Below are 24,781 nucleotides of genomic sequence, written 5' to 3' on the forward strand. Positions count from 1 at the left end.
TGACGTGCAGTTGGGAAGATCCAAAATTTTCGTTTCTTGTGTGGGACCAGAATGCCGAGATCTTTTAAAGTTCACCTAAGGCATTTCCACTGTGTGTCTCTATGAACCTTCCTTACACTTGTCTGTACCGATGAAGGTAGCGAGAAGACAAGCAGGTTTTAGAAAGACCAGACTCCTTTTTCTCTCATGCCCCCAAAAGTTGGAAATATCCGTCGTTTTACTGTCTTGCCCCAATAAACTACATTCCTCCTGCTCCTTCCCTCCTGAGCACAAAAACATAAAGTAGCTCTCTTCGGCAGTTCGTATGACGTCACGGCGATTATCATCCTCCTTAGAAATCTTGGGAATCTACGAGAGGTATCGTTGTCTTTATGGCATTTAGCTTCAACCTGTTTAGGTTTGAGATGAGCCTCCCCGACCCCCATAGCTCGCCTGTAATGGTCGCAGAGAGGGATAACCCTTTCCCGTTGGGTGCCTCCATCAGTCTCTTTGGATGATATATATATATATATATATATATATATATATATATATATATATATATATATATATATAGATATATATATCCTTCTTGTTAACTAACTTTATTTGAATGACGCCAAACCTATACTGTCCTTTCTGTCCTGAATTCTCTTTTTGTTCTGAATAATATTAATTATACTCGTGTTATCTATGTAAACAGATTGGGCTTGGAATTTGTAACATAACGTAATAAATGCGATCTTTAGACTACTGCAGTAATTTATAATTGTTATATCTAATTTAATTAGTAGTAACATCAGTTAAATCTAATCAAGTAAGTAGAGGGATATTTAGGACAAGCAGCATGCTAACTGCACAAATAGAGGTGGTTATGTGAGGTTTCGTACTGAAGTTGATTCATAACTAGATTTTTCTAGTTCCTCGTGCACAGATCCAGAGCTGTTTCGTACACACATCGTTTGGTTTTTAAAAAAAATTCTGTCAATATTGTGTATTGCATGCTGGTGCTGGAGAGAAACACCTTCATGCGGTGGCACCAGTATAACGGCCCTCAACTCCCTTCCTGTCCCCCGAAAGGAGGATGGTGGACGACAGAACGGGGCAACTGCAGCCTGTAATCCAACGGTTTCACGTCCAGATGAAGGCAATGACAAAAACAACAACAACACTGCATATTATTTGTAGGCTCCCAATTGACACAAAAAATGATCATCATCATCCGGACCTCCATTCCCACCCTAGGGCAAGGTGAGGAATAGCAATGCCCACACAGCCCAAATTTGCCCATCATCCACTCACTCAGTGTAGAGATGCCATATGATCTCTATACTGAGTGACAAACCAAATAGTTTCCTGTACCCAGGAAACCATTTACTACGCTGGGTGGTAACCATAGAAATGGGGTTTCTGGCAGGGTTAAGTGTCCCCCAGATTCCCCTATCCAAAATCACTTAATCATGGCAGTCGTTTCAGGTAACAAAAAATGATACAAATAAAAAACATAAAGCAGTAATTTATATTTATCCAGGTTAATTTCTGTGTTAGGCTAATACAAGTATATATAACTGGGATCTAACAGGAGGTGGTGAAAAGGGTCATAAACGTCATAAAAAATTCGACAGAACACTTCCATATCGTGCTGATATGACAACAAAAGTTGTTTTCCAGCATGGCAAGTTGTTCTTCAGACAGGGATGAAGCACTGGCAGGCTTCAAGAAGTCAGCATGCTTGTTTTCCTTTCTTACCAGCCTTCAACGTTCACAGGTGAACCTGGATTTCTGTATTGATTTTCCTCTACGATGAGATCAATTTATGTTCAGAACAAGGCACTCTTCCTCTGCACGGCTTCAGCATCTGATAACTCTTACGGAACTGGTGATGAGTAAAGTGAACCCCTGATCACAGGCCTCATAGGCTTGACAGGTCATTTCTGATTCCCAAATGCTGGAAATAAGAATGTTGATTCTGTAGGCTCCACAGCTGATGTAGAAAGGGATGATACGACCTTGTCTTGGCTAGTGGAAGGCATCACATCAGGTCGGCATCTCAAGTGATGGCATTACCCACGCTGCACGTTCATTAGTTTTCTGCGTGTGATCCTTGACATGTGTCATCACAACCGGTGTTTCTGTAGTTCACAAGTGTCACTGTAGGGCATCTTGGCATAAATGATCATCCTTTCTGACGGCCTGAGCATGGGCTTGATGAGCTTCCGTCATATATATATTTTTAGCTACGAGAACTATTGACTTGTATCTGGTAACTGAACTTGCAAGAAAAACGTCTGTTGCAGTGCTAGAATATGAAAAGTAAGCCATGTACTTTGAGAAAAAGAAAGTGATGGTAAATGTGAGATATAACGGAGCTTCGTGCACCTGCATGTGATTATTACTGTATACCTGAAGCTGGGTGAATATGCTCATATGCTTCAGTTATCGTGGAAAAAAAAAAAAAAAAAAAAAAAAGATTCACTTCGCTCCAAGTCGTTTTAAGCTTAGTTCCTTTAACTAAGAGAAATTTAAGCATGATATCTTCTTACTCAAACTTCATAAAGTATGCCGAAATTATTACAGTTAGAAATTAATCTATAAAGAAAGTTCGCGTTCGAACTGCAGTTTCTTGTACGAAACTACTCAAACTACTTGCGTACGAAATACCTTTTGTACGAACCTACTGCAAATCATAGGAAGAAATTATGTATGCCTGTTAGAAACAACCAACCAATATAGAAGGAGTTTTCAGTCATACTGTCATAAGGCTGATAAGAACTCACGAGACACAAAACAATATTATGTAATGCATCACACTTCAATATCGCCAGTCTGTGAAAAATTATGTGTATATCTACAAAAACATAGCCATACAATAGCAATAAAATTACAGAGGAATAGAAGAAAAACACATAATCTCATATGGAAAAGCAGTGCCATGAGACAGCTATGGTGTTGTCAGAATATTGCACATTGCTTGTACAGTCGGCACCATCAGTACCCCAAATATCCTTGTCCAAACATCCCCTCTCTCCCCTACCAAAATCTTCACGATCCTTAGTGTGCACCATCCATCAAGTCTAATTTCGGAGTTTATTTAACTTTATACCGACTTAAAATTGAAATTTTCCACAGCAAGCGGCTCAACCAAAACCACTTCGGTGACCACTCACGTCAACACTTCCAGCTCAAGTCCTGAGATCCACCACCATCACCATCATCAAGCTCGTGCACCACTTAGCAGGGTCATACCTATATCCACCCGTAAGGTAAGCACTTCACAGCCTACAACCCACTCAAGTGTAATAATAGGCTATATCAATTTACCCATTGGTGAATGGTGTCCCTAACAGAAAAACAATTGAACAGGTATTAAGGGTATATTTGATCCATATTAATCCTTGCACTTCAATGACACCTTTTTCATTTTAATCACACTACCACCTGACGAATTTACTGGATAATTTTACTGAGCTCTAGTACTGAAGGAGTTGGTCAAAGCTATATCTAATCCGCCAGGAGGCAACCAAAACAAACAAAACCAAACCTTAGCTGATTCAGAGGATTGAGACTTCATTCACTTCACGTTCATTATTTTCACTGACATTTGCCATTAATATATTTTACTTTCATGGACAGTGTTGAATACAGTGGATTTCAGAGAAGTAGGTGATGTGTGGACTAACTGTTTGCAGGATGGCGACAGTGACGACAGAGTGAGAGAAGGAATGATCTAAGGCATTTATGAATATGGAACAAACTGCCACCTCCCTCTACCACACACACACACACACACACACACACACACACTTTGCCATCTCCACAACCACAGCCACCCCCTACACCACAGTCATACTCTGCCATCCCCTAAACCAGTCACATACGCTCACCCCCTTCACCACAGCTACACACACTCACGTTCTCAATCACAGCCACACACTGTCATCCCTTCCACCACAGCTACACACACACACACACACACACACACACACACACACACACACACACACATTGTCACCACCTCCACCACAGCCACACATTGTCACCCCCTCCACCACAGCTAGACACACACCCACCCACCCAATCACAGCTACGCACTGACACCACCTCCGCACTGACACCACCTCCGCCACAGCCATACAACGCCATATCACCTCCACCATAACCTCACATTGTCACACCCTTCACTACAGCCACACACTGCCACCCTCTCCACAACAACCACACACTGCCTCACCCTTCACCACAGCCAAACAGACCACCACATCCCTCGCCACATCCATACATTGCTAGTGAACAACTAAATGAACTTCGGTTAATTTATAGCACTGATATCATAAGACTGTGACAAATAATTCCATGCAGCGAATATTTTCAATTATTTCACCAGCTGCTAAGTACTGTATGGTGAAAAGTGAAAGGAGGCCGTTTATATTGTTTGGCGTCACTTGTCCAAGGAATAATCACTGCTTTGGCCAAAAAACTATAGTACTCATTTTCTGTCCAGCTCTTTACTGCAAGGATTTATTGATACTCTGTCCTTCCTGTAAGCGACTAGTAAACTCTGGAACTCTCCTTTTCAGTCTGGCTTTTCCTATGCCTATGATCTCTAGTCTTCTAAACTCAATCTGTCCAAGCATCTCAAAATTAAAGGATTTTGATCTTGCCTTCTGGGTCAGCTTTCTTTTGAAGGGACACGTGTTGCAGGTCTCTCTCTCTCTCTCTCTCTCTCTCTCTCTCTCTCTCTCTCTCTCTCTCTCTCTCTCTCTCTCTCTCTCTCTCTCTCCATTAATAAAAAAGTGGGTTTGACAAAACTATTCTAGTCCTCTGCTTCCCTTCATTTTAGCTTGGTGAACTGGAATTGTCCACATTACTCGTATCTGCCCTTTCTAGGCCTATACTGAACTGTCCTTACGAGGGCTATACTCAATGTCTTCATCAATACCCAAAAGTAGGTCACCTGTTTTCAGTGGAAGGGGCTGAGCATTTCTTTGAAACATAATTGTCTTCATCGTATTCATTTTCAAGCCTACTTCCATGTTCACCGTGTTCAGATCGATTATCATTTCCTGTAGTTTTTCCCTCGCTGATTCACTGAAAAATACTGTCAGTAGCAAATCAAAAGTGTTTGTGGTGATTTTTCTTTGCCTCGTCCGCATCAGCGGTTCCCAATCTTTTATATGCCTTGTTACTCATTTTTCAACCATACCTGTGGACCCCCTGCAGAAAAACAGGCTGAACATGTGAAGTTCAGAGCAACTATTACTGCGACAAACACGTATATTTTAATATTGCTGACCATGTAGTCTTAGACTGTTATTAGTTCATTGATGGCCAGCGTTACTGTATGGGGGATTTTTTGGAAGGGCATATGCCGCCCTTCGCCCATCGGCTTGTAGTCGATAAGCACCTAGTTCCATGCTCTGGAGTTTCCCTTTTAACTAACTTTTGATGATGCCTCTTTCCGTCCTCGTTCGAGGACACTGAGTTTCATGAAAATAAAACCCTGGGGAGTATTCCTTTCTGTACTGTACATACATTTGTTTGCTTATTATCTTACAAAGTTACAATACATATAAGCACTTCTGGTGGCTATAGTAAATTATTGAAAAAATAAAGCTTCAATGTCATTTTCTAACTGAACAGAAAAAGACTTCTCTGGCATGTTTATAATACAGTACCTTACCCATAACGTCACATACACACACACACACACACACACACACACACAGATTGATAGCTAAATAGATAGATAGACAGATGGATACATATATATGCATATACATTCGTTCGTTCTTTTTTGAAGGCTCTAACATGCTTGCTTGCGTCGGCCTTGATCACCTAATGGCGGCTTTCCATGCTGCTCGATCTGTGGCAGTTTCCCTATTCAGTCCCTTATCCCTGAGGTCACACTCAATGACCTCATCCCAGGTCTTTTTCGGTCCGCCTCTCGCAACCCCACCCCTAACCTTAACACTTTTCGCTTTCTGCACCCAATTATCATCCCCCATCCTCTCACATGCCCAAACCATCTCAGTCTACCTCTCCTCATCACAACACTAATCCACTCCACTCCCATCCTACCTCTCAACTCTTCCATCGTAAACCTACATATTTATAATACTGTATACGTAAACATATTTTTATATATATATACTGCATATACTTGTATATATATATATATATATATATATATATATATATATATATATATATATATATATATATATATATGTACCGCTGAAAATGGTTTCCTAGCTTACAGGAAACCATTAGGCTTGTCACACAATGGATAGCCACCTGAAAAGGAAAGAAGAGTAATATAAAGTGACATGAAAGATGGGAGAAATGGGAAAAGAGGAGGACAGACACAGAAAAAGAATAATAGCGCCATACCAAGTGAGTAGATGGTCGCCACCAGCTACCCTATATACACACACACACACGAACGCCGCTCGCTGGCGCAGTGGTAACGCTCTCGCTTAACATCTGCTAAGACGGGGGTTCGCGCCTTGCTCGGGAAGCAAAAAGTGTCACTGACAAAGCGGGTGGTCACTGTCCTCCTGGAGCAAGAGGATGGGTGTGGGCGTGTGTGAAGGTCAAGGCTTTGCCCTTACATTGGACTATATGAGCTCTCAGCTCTCTTCTGGAAGGGTAAAATGCCGATCAATCACAACCATCACGTGATGCTGACCGACCCGGTGAATTACATGAATCTCTCTCTATCTCTCTCTCTCAGTTATATATCTACAATATCTTAATAAAATACACATATTGTACAACTATACTATATGAACAGACAGAAACATCTTCCCATCATCAAAGGAATGGTTCAGTCACTGATGAACCATCATCTTGACTGGCCGCACCATCCCGAATCTATTTGATTATTTCCCAAGGTATTGAAATCTAGCACATGAAAGTTTCGCATCATTATGGCACGGTTATAACATCTAGAATTAATGGTGTCTCCACACAAAATATTATGTTCGCGAGTCCACACACTTTCATGGTAGTCTGGTTTACGACAATCAGCTGAAAAATTGCACATAATTTGGGGGGGGGGGGAAGAAAGTCTGAGCCCCATCAGCGTGGTCGTCTCCGTCGTCCACTTCTGTTACTCTCTGGTGGCCAACTCTTGGAAGGTCACGCAGAGTATTGCAAGCATAGTTATCATATGCTCTCCCAAAATCAATGAGGACTTTGTGTTTTCCAAGAACGCCAATGTCCGACGCATCCCACAGTCCGATCCATCACTGCCCTCCTGCTCAGTTGTCACCCAATCCTTCGGCAGGAAAAAAAGGCAGGATGATATGTTAGTCATGCAGCTGTATTTAAGTAGGAAACTGAATATAGTGAAAACAAAAGAGGAGAGTGAAGAAGAGAAGCGGTGTAAAAAATAAAAATAAATAAATAGCACGCGGGGTAGAAAAAAAATAAATAAATTGCGGGCGGGGTAGGAAAAATAAATAAATAGCGGGCAAGGTAGAAAAAAATAAATTTCGGGAAGTGGAGGGGAGGGGAGTAAAGTGTGTGATGTGGAGGAAGGAAAGACAGGAGGAGGGGAAGGCAGTGCTGTACAGTGGAAGAGAAGTACAATGGAGAAGAGGGAAATGGAACAGATTGAGGGGATGCGGAAAGAAGTGGAGTCCAAGGGCGGGAAGTGAAATGGAGTGGAGGGGAGAGAATTGCTGTGGAGGGAACGGAAATGAAGCGAAGGGGAGAGGATAGAAATGAGGTGCAAAGGAGGGGACTGAAGTAGAAAAAAGGGAAGTGAAGTGGAGGGAATGAAGTGAAGGGGAGAGGAGAGAAATCAAGTGGGAGAGGGGAATGAAGTAGAGGAGAGGAGGTGAACTGGAGGGAGAGACATGAAGTGGAGTGGAGACAAGAGGAGGGACGTGAAGTGGAGGTGTGAGAAGTGGAGTGGAAGGCAAGAAAGTGGAGGCGAGAGACGTGGAATGGAGAGGAGGCATATGATGTGAAGTGAAAAGGGGAGGAAGCTGAGGTGAGAGAAGTTAAGTGGAATTTGGGGGAGGAGAGTAATGTGGAGGAAAGTGAAATGAAGTATATAGTATTGAAGTAGAGAGGGTGAAATGAAATGGAGGGACGTGAAATGGACAGAAGTGATAAAGAGGAAAGCAAAGTTGAGAGGAGAGAGAGAGAAGGGAGCATGAGTGAAAAATAAGTGGCCTCAGGCCATTAGCTGACTGTTGAACACCAACATAACCCCGTGTCCATTTAGTTTAATAGCAAACCACAGTAGTTCTTGATAGTCAATAGGGATGGGTCCATACCACTGGCCTATTGTGTGTAAATGTGTTCTACTGTATTGCTAGTACCAAAACACAGTTTCCACGGATGTGTGTGTTCTTACCTAATTGTTCTTACCTAATTGTATCTTTACAGGAATGAGTCAAGCTCGTATTGTCCCGTGTCTTAGACCATGTTTATCGTACATATCCTTAAATTTGTGAATTGTTTTGGCACACACTATTTCATTTGGTAGTGCATTCCATTGATCAATTGCTCTGTTTGGGAAACTGAATTTTCTTACGTCTTTATCACCTCTCTTCTTATGCAGTTTTTTGCAGTGTCCTCTTGCTGATGCTTCTCCATATGTTAAGTAATCATTTATGTCTATTTTCTCCTTTCCTGATATGCACTTATATAGCATTATCATGTCACCTCTTTTCCTTCTCTCCTGTAGTGTTGATAGATTCAGTTTATTTAGTCTTTCTTCGTAGCTTAGGTCACTTAAGCTTGGTATCCATCTTGTAGCGGCCCTTTGAACTTTTTCAATCTTGTCTATATGCTTTTTGAGATGAGGACTCCAGACTATTGATGCATATTCCTGGGTTGGTCTAATGAATGATGTTATTATCCTTCTTAGCATGTCTTCATTTATGTATGTGAATGCTATTCTCATATTTGCAAGCAGTGTATACATGTTCCGTACCTTCTCGCTGATGTGGTCAGCCGGAGATAGTCTGTTATTGATAATCACACCTAGGTCTTTCTCTCTTTCTGATGTGTATAGGGTTTTATTTCCTAACTTATACTCCTAATCAGGTCTTTTTCCACTTTTTCCAAACTTGATTACATGACACTTGTCCACATTGAATTCCAAGTGCCATGTATTACTCCATTCATGAAGTTTATTTAATTCTTCTTGTAGCTCCCTACAAGAGTCTGTGCTAGTAATTCTCCTTTGTATTTTTGCATCATCTGCAAACATATTCAGATAGCTCTCATTTCCAGTGTTACTGTTTATATCATTTATGTACACTAGAAACATGATTGGTGCCAGCACCGAACCCTGTGGTACTCCACTAGTCACTTCTTTCCATGATGAGTAGTTTCCTCTTAGTACTGTCCTCATTTCTCTTTTTATGAGAAAGTCTTGCATCCAACAAAACAGTTTGCCTCGAATTCCTCCTTGATGGTACAGCTTCCATAAAAGTCTTTGGTGTGGTACTGTGTCAAAAGCTTTCTTGAAATCTAAATAGATACTGTCCACCCATCCTTCCCTTTCCTGTATTGTGTTTGTTACTCTGTCATAGTAGCTCAACAGATTAGTAACACATGATTTTCCTTTTCTGAAGCCAAACTGTCTTTCTGTTATCATACTGTGTTCTTCTAGATGATTTACCCAAGCTTTTCTTATAAGTTTTTCTAATACCTTGCTTACAACACTGGTCAGTGATACTGGTCGGTAGTTGAGAGGATTTTGTCTATTTCCTTTCTTGAATAAGGGGACTATATTTGCTTTTTTCCAAATATCAGGTAGTTTCCCTTGACTCAAGGATTTCTTGAAAATTAAAAATAATGGTTTACTTAACTCCTTTGCACATTCTCGTAACACCCAACATGAAATTTCATCAGGACCACTTGCTTTTCCTCTGTCTAATCTACTTAACTCCTCCTGTATTACTTTTTCTACTATTTGTATATCTGGTAGTATGTGTGGACATGCGTGTTCCACATATTCCCTCTCAAAATTTTTTTCTTCTGTAAAAACTAATTGGAAATTCTTATTTAGTGCTTCACAGATATCTTTCTCTTGTGTATAAGTGATTCCCTCGTCCGTGATGGATTGTATTATATCTTTTACTTTGGTTTTGCTTCTGATATAGCTGTAAAACAGCTTTGGTTGATCACTACTTTTATTTATTATATCCTCCTCAAACTGTTTTTGGGCTTCCCTCCTTATTCTTGTATAGTCGTTTCTTGCCTGTTTGTAATTATTATACGCCCTTTCACTGTATCTATTCCACAACAAATCTCTTCTTTCTTTTGATTTTTTACATTCTGTATTGAACCATTTTTGTATTTTCTTATCTGCTTCTTTGTGCGGTGGGATGTACTTCTGGACTCCTGTTTCATAAAATTCACAAAATTTTTTATATACAGCATTTAAATCTTGTCCTCTAAGCTCATTTTCCCAATCAACTTCTAAGAAATACTTCTTTAGGTCTTGATAATTTCCCTTTTTATAGTTTAGTCTCTTTTTGTAACTGTCATTGCTGTTTACTATGTCATATGCTATCCTGAAGTTATAATTTAGTACTGCATGATCGCTTTTGCCGAGTGGAGGGTGATATATTAAACTGTCAATGTCATTTTCTTGCCTAGTAAATATTAGATCTAGCACTGAAGGTACATCAAGTCCTCTTTTTCTAGTGGTTTCCCTCACATGTTGCGTTAAGAAAAACTCTTGTACGAGATCCAGGAGCTTTTGGTCCCAACAGCTTTCTTGGCTATTTATATCTAGAGTATTCCAATTTATATTTGTATTGAAATCCCCAGTTAGTATAATCTTTCCGATTTCTCTTCCATTTTATGTAGCAAGGATCTTATACTCTGAATTGTACTCTCTGCCAGGTCCTCATATTCGTCTCTTTCCCATGTGTTTGATCTGGGTGGCATATACAAATTGGCTACAATTACTTTACCTTCAGATGTGTCGATCTCTACTGCAATCAGTTCTACTTGTGATGGTATATCTAGGTTTATTTCCTTGACTTTTAGATTTTTCTTAGTTAATATTATAATTCCTCCTCCTTTTTTTAAGTTTCTGTCTCTTCTCCATATATTGTATTCCTCTAAGTTTAGTATGTCATTGGATATCCTTGGTGTTAATTTTGTCTCAGTTAGGCATATTATTTGTGGTTCATTTTCTCTGACATAATCATTCATCTCTAGTAATTTAGATGGTACCATTCCATCCACATTTGAGTACATCAACTTTATCATCTTGTTTATATACTTGTCATGACATGGTTCTACTAACTTCCTCCTTTTTCTTCCATCCTGTTTGTGTACCACTTTCATACCTGCAATCCTATTACTTTGTAAAAAAATTTCTTCTTGTCCTCTTCTGATCTTCCCTCATTTTTTGTTTTTGCTTCCTCCCTTTTCTCTTTCAGTAATTCCAGTTCCTCTTGTGTTAGGCATCTTTTTATCCATACATTTTTGAACTCCTCTTTTTCCATAAGATTCTTTGCATTTTTTAGTATCTCTTCCACAGTGTTTACACTCTGGAAAGTCACCTTTAGAGGTCTTGTCTTGCTTTTCTCGTATTTCCCTAACCTTTTGTGTTCCTCTATATCTTTACTACAGATTTCCTCTGATACTTCTTTCAGTAAGCTCATTACATTTGCCATCTCCTTTTTGTCTCTAGTGATTTTGTTTTTAATTTCTTCCTCTTCTATACCAGTGATTACTATTGATTTATTTATTTCTACTGAATCTCTGACTAACTTTGGATTGTTTTGGATTATTCTTTTCACTTCCTTTTTAATGTTTTTTTCCTCCACCCTTGTTTCTAAGTCTTTCTTTACTTTCACCATTTCAGCATACGTGGTTTCTACATCATTTTTGTAGCTTTGCACAGCTTCATTCACCTGTGTTATCTTCTCCTCAATATCACTGCTCTGGTCCATAAGACTGCTTGCTTGTCTAATTGTCTCTGTGTCATTTTTTAACTCTTCCATAACACTCTCATGATTAACTACTGTACTTCCCATTTCACTCACTTTCTTCCTAAGCGTATTCAATTCCACTGTTAGTTCACTGATGGTTGTGTCTTTCTTATTGGCCTCCCTTCCCAGTTTTTCTATCTCTTCCTTTTGCAAGTGCATTTGCTTCTTTATTTCATCAGTTTCATTTTTGAAAGCCATTTCTAGTTTGTGTACACATTCAACCAGTCTATTGTGAGTCTCCACTTCAACCAGTTCTTGGTAGAAATCATCATTTTGCTTTTTACTTTTATCCCTTTTCTTTTCCAAATTTGTTTTACTTAAGTATGTATCCATTTTGTAATACTAAATGAAGAGTATGTACTTACACTTTCCGCGTGTTGCCGTAGTATAAACAAACCCAGCTGACTCAACGCATCGTGGTTCTTTGTTGTTTGAACAAGTCTTATTTAAACTTATTATTTCTTTTCCTTTTAATAATGAAAAATCATTTAGTCTAACCTGGTACAAAGCTTGACTCATTCAAAGATACTTATTTAGGTAATGCCTCTGGCCGTGTTGAGCTGGTAAGGAGTGCCGGTAAAGGACGTCTTCCTCCGACGATGCCGTGTGTGTGAGTGTGTGTGTGAAGGGGGAATGCTGAGGGAGACGACTGACCTAGAATTTCGAAAATCAATAATCTTGTGCTTAACCAAGTATTCAGTGAAGAACCTAATAGGTGTGCAAAGCAGGACAAGCAAAGGTGGCACAGCTATTGAAATACTGTACAGTATGGCAAAGACAAGCAGTGTACGAGGGGTGAGGGAGTAACTGAATTTTTGAAAATTAACAGAGGCCCTGTATCATAGGCCTATTGAGTGTATGAAACTGGAAACCCAAAAGCAGCATGCTTACTGATGTAGAGCATCCATGAATAGTTATTTGTCATGAAGGGAAAGGAGACCCCAGAATATTTAAAATCAATAGGCAGGTCCTGTACCAAACTAGTGTAAAACAGCAAAGCCTTGTGACCCAGTTACTGAGGTAGAGTCCATAATCTACAGTACAGATGGAATGGTGTGGACAGATGGAAGAAGGAATTGGGAAGGGAGAGGACTGTTTCATTAGAAAGCATTGACTTGCACCCATTTTCTTCTCTGATACTCGATTTGAGACAGACAGACAGACAGACAGAAAGTGCTTTCATCATAGTTCTATTGTGTATGAGGTCACACAATCAAAGGCAGCCTACTTTTGAGGTATGATATCCACAGACTCTTGCACTTGATGAGTACTTAGAACCTTGAAATTCAAAATTTTTCATCTTTGCCAAGAACTTGTTATCTGTTTAGAAATAACAACCAAAAGAGAACTGGCTCCTGAGATATGAAGTCTGCAACTGTTTGGGACTAATTCAGTTATGTCATTTCAGTTCGGTGATGTACTTTTTACTCATGCTACAAACATAACTTTTTTCAGTTTAGAGATAGGAAGTTCAAAAGAAAAAAAACTTTCACATCTCCACCTCAAATATCATACAGTTCTGTAGCAACAACAATTAAGTATATGGTATGTCACTGTAGTGACGGGAATTTTGACAACAAGAATAACATCTCTCTGGACCTGTGGTATGCCACAGTGAAGTAAGTTAGCCTTCTCTGTTCTGTAGATGTGTCCAGATCATGAGGTAGCTTTACAACGACACCCCACGAGCAGGGTGATGAACAACTTATCAGGCAAAGGACACTGATGTTTTTCCTGTGTAGAATACAACTCTCATGTGTGGGAAGGTTCCCCACACACAACTCATCTCAAGAGGGTGGAGTCAAAGGCTTTTTGTCTCATTAACTGTCCTCCTCTTACTGGCTCCCTTCAACCTCTGTCTCTTCACCGCACTGTTGCATCTTTTTCTCTTTTCTGTCGCTGCTTCAATGGTCACTGCTCCCCTGAACTGTCTACATGCATCCCTCCATCACTACGGCGGGCATGTAACACCTGTCTAGCAACAAACTATCATCCTTTTCTGTCCAACTCTCTAATGCAAGAGTTAACCGCTACTCCCAGTCCTTCATGTATGCAGCAGGTCAACTCTGGAACTATCTCCCTCTGTCTGTTTTTCCTACTGCCTACAATTCCATTCTTGTCCAGGTATCTTAAAATTAATGGATCTTGAATTTGGCCCTCTGTTATCTTGTTTTTTTTTTTTCTTTGAGGGAGCAATTTGCGGGCCCCTGGCCTTTGGCTCCTTCTTCCCGGCATAAAAAAAAAAAAGGAAACAGTTTAGTGTTTTACTGTGGCTATTCCAAGACGGTTTTATTAGGGGAATGAAAGCCCTAGCATGCACAGGGTTAAATATCTTAACAGTCAGACCTTTACCACTGGGTCTATCTATCTATCTATCTATCTATCTATTGCCAGACGCCTCAATCCCATTTGGGGTGGCCACAAACTAATCGCCTTTACGTCGTCCTGTCCCCCGCCATTTCACTGCCCTGCTCCCAACGCACACCCCTCTCTCTCATATACCTCTCCACCCCATCCCTCCATCTCATCCTCAGCCTCCCCCTCCCTCTTCCCCCCTCCACCTCACTCACATACACTCTCTTCATCAGTCTTTCACCCTCCATCCTCTCCACATGGCCAAACCACCTCAGTGTGTTCTTCATAACACTTCCTGTTGGGTATAAACATGAAATCTACATGCATTTCCAAATCTACTGTAAGTACTAGTCTTAGTATCCTTTTGGCCAGTTTCAGTAATAATGTTTAAACTATGGTATCGTAGTACAGTACATCAGTTACAAGCCTGACTTCTCATTACCTTTCAAAGAATATAAACCAACCCACTGCAGCTGCCCAGAGATTAGGCCTCCAATAATTGCCAGTACCCTCAATGGATGTGGTATATCATCTATACAGTAAATCTATTCTAGAATCACTACTCGTTTCGTTTTCGTTTCATTTCGTTTTTAAAGGCTCCAACATGCTTGCATGCATCGGCCTTAGTCACCTAATGGCGGCTCTCCATGCTGCACGATCCATTGCAGCCTCCCTGTTCAGTCCCTTAACCCTGAGGTCACACTTAATGACCTCGTCCCATGTCATTCTCGGTCTACCCCTCTTAACCCCACCCCCAATATTAACACTTCTTACCTTCCTCACCCAATTATCATCCCCCATCCTCTCCACATGTCCAAACCATCTCAATCTACCTCTCCTCATCACAACACCAATACACCCGAGTCCCATCCTACCTCTCAACTCTTCCATCGTGAACCCAGCCCCCCCAGACCTTGGACGCGGGGACGCACTACACATCCACCAAATCATTGTCATTTCCGTACGTCTGAGCCGGCGAATATCCTCCTCCACTGCCCAGGTCTCACTACCATACAGCATTACACTCCTAACACATGCTGCATACAAAGACCCCTTAGCATGTAGGGAGAGTCCTTTCAGTGTCAAGAGAGGCAAGAGCTCCCTGAACTTCTTCCAACGACTACTCACCCTAGCCACAGAGCTAGCTCCAGCCCCACCTCCAGCACACAACATGTCTCCCAAATAACAAAACTCTTCCACACACTCAAGAGATTCACCAGCAAGTTCAATTCTTTCACGTCTGACAATCTCCACCTGATCTCCCTGACACGCCGTACACATAAAATCAGCATTATCTCGCAGTCTACCTCTGATACCACTACATCTCTTGTGCACCCATTTATCACAAACACCGCACAAGATGGAATTACTTCCCACGCCCTTGTGGCAAACTGCACATGGCCACTGTCCCTTGTCTTTGACAGTACCGCCACCAACCCTAGATATCATCACTTTTGTTTTATCTGCATTTACCCTTAAGCCCTTGTGCCCCATACCATCTTTCCACCTCCTAAACCTTTCCTTCGCCTCCCTCTCATTCTCTGCAATCAACACCAAATCATCACCATACAGCAACTCACACAGAAGTCCGTTTCTAAAGTCACGTGAAAGGGATTCAGGTACCATGCTAAACAACATGGGACTCAAAACTGACCCCTGATGCACACCAACATTCACGGAAAACCCATCACTCAAATCTCCATTCACTCTTACCTGGGTGTGAGCACCCACACACATAGCCATAACCACCCTAACCAGCCACTCCTTCAAGCCAAGCTTTCTCATTGCCCACTTCACCACCTCTCAGGGGACTCTGTCAAAGGCCTTTTCCAAATCAACAAAAACAAAATACAGATCCCTTCTCCTACCAATATATTTTTCTTGAAGCTGTTGAACAATGAATATGGCATCAGTGGTTCCCCTACCTGGCATAAACCCAAACTGCATCGCATCAATATTCACTCTTTCTCTAATCGTACCTTCTAAAACTCTCTCCATTACCTTCATTGTCTGATCTAAAAGCTTTATACCTCTATAATTTCCTCTTTCCAGGGCATCACCCTTCCCTTTATACACATTTACAATTACACTCTTCAGCCAATCATCTGGGACAACACACTCATAAATAATCCTATTTATCTGGTCAGTGACTAACTTCACCCCTATATCGCCTGAGGCCTTCAACATTTCGGCAGTCAACCCAAACACACCTGCTGCCTTCCCCACCTTCATCCTGCCTATTACCTCACTCACAGGAGCAGCATCAATCAAAGACCAAGGGCCAAACACTGGATCTGCTTGCTCCAAACCTTCTCTGTCCCAGTCAAACTCCTCATTCAGCAACCAGTTATAATGCTCTCTCCATGCATCTTTAATATCCTTACTGTTCACCACTACCCTTCCTTCATCATTCTTCACACACTGCTCACCTGTAATATCCCGATTATCCCTCTTCACCTGACCTGCCACCCTAAAAATCATATTTTTCCTTTCCCCATGATTTAGGTTATCAAGTAAAAGAGTCTGTGACTCAGACTTTGCCCTGTATACCTCTCTTCTAGGCCTACGCTTGGCAGCCAAATATTCCTCTTTGCTACCACCCTTCTTCCATTCGCGGAAAAGCCTTCTTTTCTCCATAACTGCAGCTTCAACACTCTCATCCCACCACCAAGTTACTTTATGTCTTGGTGGTCCTCTTGTCCAACTGCATGTTAAATCAGTAACTCTTAAGAGATTGTTCTTGAGGGCTCTGTACTGTTCATTAACGCCTCTGTCTACAGCTCCCTGTTCAGCCACCACTTTCCTCAACTCACTATAGAGGGCATCCCTTACTACTTGGTTTTTCAGCTTCCATATTTTCCTCTTAGGTACATAAGTCCTCTTTTTCATCACTCGTTCTTTAAGCACCATATCACAAATCGGTAGTTTGTGCTGCTGCACACACTCCTCACCTCCTATAACTTTAACATCCCTCAGTAACCTCCTATCGGCCCTCCTAACCAGAAAATAATCTATCTGACTGTTATTTCCCCCAGACTCATACGTAATTAACTGCTGTATAGATTAAAACCACAAACGGTACATCAGATGAACTGATACATTGAAAGATAGGACTTCAATCCCTCATTTAAACATCTCCTAGTTCTCACAAACCACATACAGTATCTCCCATCTAACTTCTCCCAGTACCAAAAACCAAACTACTATCTCATAAACTGCTAACTTCTCTATACTTGAAATCCAAGGCATATGAAGTTTTCATTAGAGCCACCACATCACCATCATCCCTACACCACTACAACACCTGGTATGCAATGACAGTGAAGGGGCATTAACAACAGCACACCACAGCACTGATGATTCTCCACAGATTAACTGCTTTTTGTGCATCAGAAAACACTTAAATGATTTATTATATCTGTAGATATCATATCACGCAGAAGATAGTGTGCACGAATCAAATCTGCATTTATGGTGCATTCTATCCATCTATCTATTGCCAGACACCTCAGTGCCATAAGGAGTGACCACAAACATATCGCCACCAAGCCGACTGATCACCCGCAATATCACTGCCCTGCTTCCAGCTCACACCCCCCTCTCTCTCCCCTTCCATCCCTCCATCTCATCCTTGGCCTTTCCCTCCATCTCCCCCCTCCACCTCAATCACATACACTCTCCTCGATAGTCATTCGCTCTCCATCCTCTCCACATGGCCATACCACCTCAGTGTATTTCTCCTTATGCTCTCTATCAAATCCACCTCCACACCACAATGCTCCTTCACTTCCTCATTTGTCAGTCTGTCTCTCCACTTAACTCCACGTGTTCCTTTCAGATAACTCATTTCCACTGCTCTCACTCTTGACTTGTGTCCCTCCAACATGGTCCAAGCTTCACTTCCATAAGTTAGAGTTGGTATCACAATACTGTCATGCAGTGACTTTCATACTTCTATGCTCACTTCCCTGCTTCTTATCACTTCTTTCAAACAACCAGCAACCTTTCTTCCTTGTTGTACTTTTTCAAGCACTTCTATCTATCTATAGCCCGACGCCCTAATCCCGCAAAGGGTGGCCGCAGACAAAACGCCTCCAAGTCGCTCTGTCACCCACCATTTGACTACCCTCCCCCCAACTCACCCCCCCCTCCCTCATATACCTCTCAACTCCATCCCTCCACCTCATTCTCGGTCTACCTCTCCCTCTCCCTCCCTCCACCTCACCTACATACACCCTACAGCACTTCACCCTTCAAAATTCCATCCTTACTCATTACACTACCCAGGTATTTAAATGCACTCACACTTTCCATTTCCTCACCATCCAATCTCGCTGTACAATCAGTGACATCATTTCTCTCAAGGACCATAATGTTACTCTTCCGTACATTCACCTTTATATTCTGTTTTTTACACACACTTCCAAACTCATTCAGCAAGCCTTGCAGTTCCCCTTCCTCTTCACTTAACAATACAGTATCATCTGCAAATGACAGTACAGGGAGTTTCCAGTCACAGCCCTCACTCATTAGGGATGCTCCAACATCCACTGTCCTACCTTGTATCCCTTTTATGACCCCATCCATATACAGATTGAACAACCAGGGAGACATGACACATCCCTGTTTCAATCCAACATTCAGACAGAAAAATTCACTCAATCCACTTTGCACATGCACTGCAGCCTTAGCCCCCTCATACATCCTCTTCACGGCATTCAACAACTTCCCATTTACTCTGTGCAGTATATTCTTAATATTTTCCACGTTCTTTTTGTATCCACCCTGTCATATGCTTTCCCCACATCCGTGAAGGACACATAAAACTTCTTTCTCTTCTCCAGAAACTTTTCCACTACAGACCCAAGAATGAATATCTGATCTACGCAACCTTTTCCCTTCCTAAAACCTCCCTGTTCTTCACCAATTAATTCCTCTCTTATTTCCCTCTGTCAGTATCTTACCATACACTTTTCCTCTTGCAGTAAGAAGACAGATGCCCCTATGATTACCACACACTTCTTTTTCCCCTTTTCCTTTGTACAGGGGAATAATTATACGTGACTTCCAATCCTCTGGGACTCCACCTTTCTCTCAGGCCTATCTGCACATCTTCCACATTCATTCTACTACTATCTCTCTCTCATGCTTCAGCATTTCACCACACACTTCATCTATTCCTGAGGCTTTCCCAATTTTGACTTGCTTCGTTACTACCCCCACTTCCATCTTACTGATTCCTTCCTGTCTTCTCAGCTCCCTCCTTCTGTCAGCCATTCCCCAGCCACATATCCTCGCATCACTTTCATTCTCAATGTTTAGCAGTTCCTGAAAGTGTTCTCTCCATCTGCTCACTTTTTCTCCCTTCTCCACTAGCAGTCTACCATTTTTATCTTTCACTAACTTTTCTATCGTCTTGTCTCTCTTTACCTCTTTCCAGGACATTTTCTTACATTCCCTCCACTTTACACTCAAATTCCTTCCAAATTCTTCATCCACTCTCTTCTTACTCTCTCTTCCTAATCTTTTTACCTCTCCTCCTCTCTACAAATAACTCTCCCTTCCGTCTCTTAACTTCTTCTATGCCTCTGCTTCCCATCCATTCACTATATGCTTTCTTCTTTTGTGCTGCAGCTTGTCTTATCTCTTCATTTCACCGTGCTGTTCCTTGCACACCCTTTTGTCTTCTCTTCACCACACACACCACCTCATATGCTGCACAGATTTATTCTGTGAATATCTTGCACACCCCTGCCACCTCCCCCATCTGCTCCAAATCATATTTACTCAATCGCTCCTCCACTTCTTTCTTATAATCTGCCTTTTTTCCATCCTCTTGCAACTTTTCTACCCTCCTTGTATGGTCTACTTCTTCTAGTCCTTCCCTCCTTCTCTTCCTCCATTGCATTTGAACCTTGACTTTCACCACCACCACATGGTGGTCAGTAAGTCCACTCCCCCAACCTCTGTATGCTCTTCCATCCATTACACACCTTCTCATTCTGGTCTTTGAGAGAGGTGAAGTCAGTGAATGTACAGCGAGGTTGGATGGTGAGGAATTGGAAAATGTGAGTACGTTTAAGTACTTGGGTAGTGTGATGAGTAAGGATGGAGGTTTCGAGGGTGAAGTGCTTGAAAGGGTACAGCAGGGAAGAAAGGTTGCTAGTTCTTTGAAAGCAGTGATAAGAAACAGGGAAGTGAGCATGGAAGTGAAAAAGTTACTACATGACAGTATTGTGATACCAACTCTAACGTACGGAAGTGAAGCTTGGACGTTGTTGGAAGGACACAAGTCAAGAGTGAGAGCCGTGGAAATGAGTTATTTAAGAGGAGCCTGTGGAGTCACATGGAGAGACAGGCTGACGAATGAGGATATAAAGGAACGTTGTGGTGTGGATGTGGATGTGATAGGAAGCGTTATGAGGAACACACTGAGGTGGTTTGGCCATGTGGAGAGGATGGAGGGTGAAAGACTGACGAAGAGAGTGTATGTGAGTGAGGTGGAGGGGGAAAGAGGGAGGGGGAGGCTGAGGATGAGATGGAGAGATGGGGTGGAGAGGTATATGAGAGAGGGGGGTGTGAGTTGGGAGCAGGGGAGTGAAATGGCGGGGGACAGGGCGACTTGGAGGCGATTTGTTTGTGGCCACCCCAAACGGGATTGAGGCGTCTGGCAATAGATAGATAGATAGATAGACTTAATCAATCTATCTATCTATTGCCTGACGCCTCAATCCCGTTTGGGGTGACCACAAAACAAAGCCTCAGTCGCCCTGTCCCCCGCCATTTCACTGCCCTGCTCCCAACTCACACCCTCTCTCATATGCCTCTCCACCCCATCCCTCCATCTCATCCTCGGTCTCCCCCTCCCTCTTCCACCCTCCACCTCACTCACATACACTCTCTTTGTCAGTCTTTCACCCTCCATCCTCTCCACATGGCCAAACCACCTCAGTGTGTTCCTCACAACGCTTCCTATCACATCCACATCCACACCACAACGTTCCTTTATATCCTCATTCGTCAGCCTGTCTCTCCACGTGACTCCACAGGCTCCTCTTAAATAACTTTCATTTCCACTGCTCTCACTCTTGACTTGTGTCCTTCCAACAATGTCCAAGCTTCACTTCCGTACGTTAGAGTTGGTATCACAATACTGTCATGTAGTAACTTTTTTACTTCCATGCTCACTTCCCTGTTTCCTATCACTGCTTTCAAGGAACCAGCAACCTTTCTTCCCTGCTGTACCCTTTCAAGCACTTCACCCTCCAAACCTCCATCCTTACTCATCACACTACCCAAATACTTAAACGTACTCACATTTTCCAATTCCTCACCATCCAACCTAAACGCTGTACATTCACTGACTTCACCTCTCTCAAAGACCATCACTTTACTCTTCCCTACATTCACCTTTAGGTTCCGTTTCTTACACACTCTCTCAAACTCATCCACCAAACCTTGCAGCTCCCCTTCGTCTTCACTCAACAACGCAGTATTATCTGCAAACAACAGTACAGGAGTTTCCAAACACTATCTTGTCTCACCAGGGCCACTCCAACATCCACTACCCTACCTTGTACCTCTTTTATTACCCCATCCATGTACAGATTGAACAACCATGGAGACATGACACATCCCTGTTTCAAACCAACTTTCAAAGAGAAAAATTCACTTAGTTCACCATCCACACGCACTGCAGCCTTAGCACCATCGTACATACTCTTCACAGCATTCAACAACTTCCCATCTACTCCATATATTCTTAACACTTTCCACAATCCTTGTCTATCCACCCTGTCATATGCTTTCTCCAAATCCATGAAAGCCACATACAACTTCTTTCCCTTCTCTAGAAACTTTTCCACTAAAGATCTAAGAATGAATATCTGATCTACACAACCTCTTCCCTTCCTAAAGCCTCCCTGTTCTTCTCCAACTAATTTCTCTGTTCTTTCTCTTACTCTGTCTATAAGTATCCTACCATACACTTTTCCTATTATACTAAGAAGACAAATGCCCCTATGGTTACCACACACTTCTTTTTCCCCTTTTCCTTTGTACAAGGGAATAATTATACCTGACTTCCAATCCTCCGGGACTCTACCTTCCTCCCAGGCCAATCTGCACATCTTCCACATCCATTCTACTACTATCTCTCCCCCATGCTTCAGCATTTCACCACACACTCCATCAATTCCTGGGGCTTTCCCCGATTTAACTTTCTTCATTGCTTCCACAACTTCTATCCTACTAATTTCTTCCTGTCTTCTCACCTCCCTCCTTCTCCCAGCCATTCCCCAGCCACCTATCCACGCATTACTTCCATCCTCTACGTTCAACAATTCCTTAAAGTGTTCTCTCCATCTGCTCACTTTTTCTCCCTTCTCCACTAGTAATCTACCATTTTTATCTTTCACTCCCCTGCTAACTTCATTTCCACCCTGTCTTACTCTTTTCACTTCTCTCCAGAACATTTTCTTACAGTCCCTCCACTTTACACTCAAATTCCTTCCAAATTCCTCATCCACTCTCTTCTTACTCTCTCTTACTAATATCTTCACCTCTCTCTTCCTTTCCACATATAACTCTCTCTTCCGCCTCTCAACTTCTTCCACGCCCCTATTTCTCAACCATTCATTGTATGCTTTCTTCTTTCGTGCCACAGCCTGTTTCACCTCTTCTGTCCACCACGCTGTTCCTTGCACCCCCCTCCGTCTTCTCTTTCTTCCACACACCACATCACATGCTGCACATATTTCTTCTGTAAATATCTTACACACACCTTCCACGTCTCCCATCTGCTCCAGTTCATATTTGCCCAATCGTTCCTCCACTTCTCTCTTATACTCTGCCTTTTTCTCATCCTCTTGTAACCTTTCCACTCTCCTTGCAACTACTCCTTCCTCTCGTCTTTCCCTTCTTCTATTCCTCCATTCTAATTGGACATTGATTCTGGCCACCACCAAGTAGTGGTCAGAAAGTCCACTCCCCCAACCTCTATACACTCTTGCATCCTTTACACATCTTCGCATCCTTTCATCCACACACACATAATCAATCATTGCCTTCCTTTCACTCAGTTCACCACCCACCCTTCTCATCACTCGCCATGTAAACCTGTGGATCATTTTATGCCTGAAGAGGGTATTGGCTATCACCAACCCCCTCCCAGCACAAATGTCCACTAACGCACTCCCATTCTCATCTATCTCAGCAGGCACACCCCACTCACCAACTATTCCATCCACCTTCACATTACCAACTTTACCATTCATATCACCAATCAAAAACACTCTCTCATTCCTTCCAAACTTTTCCATGCACACTTCCACATTTGTCCAGAACTCTTCTCTCACTCTTCTCTCACTCTTCTAGCACGATCTTGCGTTGGCGCATACACACACATGATCCCCCACATTTGTATTCCAACTTTCAACTTTACCCACACAATCCTTGACCCAACTGATCCATACTGTCTTATGCTCTTCTTCCATCTTTTACTCACAACTATACACACTCCTTCCTTTGCCCTCTCATTCTCATCTACTCCTGCACATATACCCCATCCATACTCCCATTCTCTCACACTTTCTCCTCTCCATTTTGTTTCAGTTATTCCACATACATCCACTTTCGCATCCTCAAGCACCTGGACAATCTCTCTCTCTTTCACCTCATCATTCACTCCTCTTACATTCCATGTACACATTACCAAGTCCTTTGTCCGGTCCTGGGTCGTCAACGTTTGGTCAGTCCTTGTCCGAGGCTTCTTGTTTGTTTCTTTAGTTAGTTGTTTTCCGGGGAGGGGCACTAACCCTCCGCCAACCCTTTTAGTCGCCTTTTACGACAAGCAGGGATACTGGGGGAGTATTCTTGAAACCCCCCTACCCCCAGTTCAGTTCACCACCCACACTTCTCGTCACTCACCTGTGAATAATTTTATTTCAAAAGAGGATATTGGCTGTCACCAATCCCCTCCCTGCACAAATGTCCATTAGAGCACTGTCATTATCATCGACTTCTGCAAGCACTCCCCGCCCAAAAACTACTCCATCCACCTTCAGATTCCCTACTTTTCCATTCATATCTCCAATCAAAAACACTCTCTCTTTCCTTTCAAATTTTCCATGCACGTTTCCACATTTGCCCAGAGCTCTTCTCTCACTCTACTTGCACAATCTTGCTATTGGTGCATACACACGCATACAATTGCCCACATTTGTAGTCCTACTTTCAGTCTTACCCACACAATCCTTTAGTCAACTGACCCATACCCTCTTACATGCTCTTCCCATCTCTTGCACACAACAGTACATACTCCTTATTTTGTCTTCTCATTCTCACCTACTCCCCTGCATATACCCAATCCATACTCCCACTCTCTCACACTCTCACCTCTACATTAAGTCTCATTTATTCCACACATGTCCACTTTTGCACCCTCAAGCACCTGGACAACCTATCTCTCTTTC

The 24,781-nt window shown here is 42.2% G+C and overlaps 1 protein-coding gene across 1 annotated transcript in view; it reads left to right on the forward strand.

Moving 5' to 3' along the window:
- The window catches only part of LOC145401168 (nephrin-like), a 101,672-nt gene that overhangs the window by 69,757 nt on the left and 7,134 nt on the right, over nucleotides 1-24,781 (forward strand). Inside the window, exon 22 of the mRNA XM_080273489.1 lies at nucleotides 3,109-3,242. Within this exon, the coding sequence (XP_080129615.1) occupies nucleotides 3,109-3,242 (134 nt within the window). The remainder of the gene's footprint in view (nucleotides 1-3,108; nucleotides 3,243-24,781) is intronic.

The sequence above is a fragment of the Coenobita brevimanus genome, chromosome 6 (genome assembly GCF_032717465.1).
Source record: "Coenobita brevimanus isolate Jiangsu-jjx chromosome 6, ASM3271746v2, whole genome shotgun sequence".
In the NCBI taxonomy this organism is placed as follows: Eukaryota; Metazoa; Arthropoda; class Malacostraca; order Decapoda; family Coenobitidae; genus Coenobita; species Coenobita brevimanus.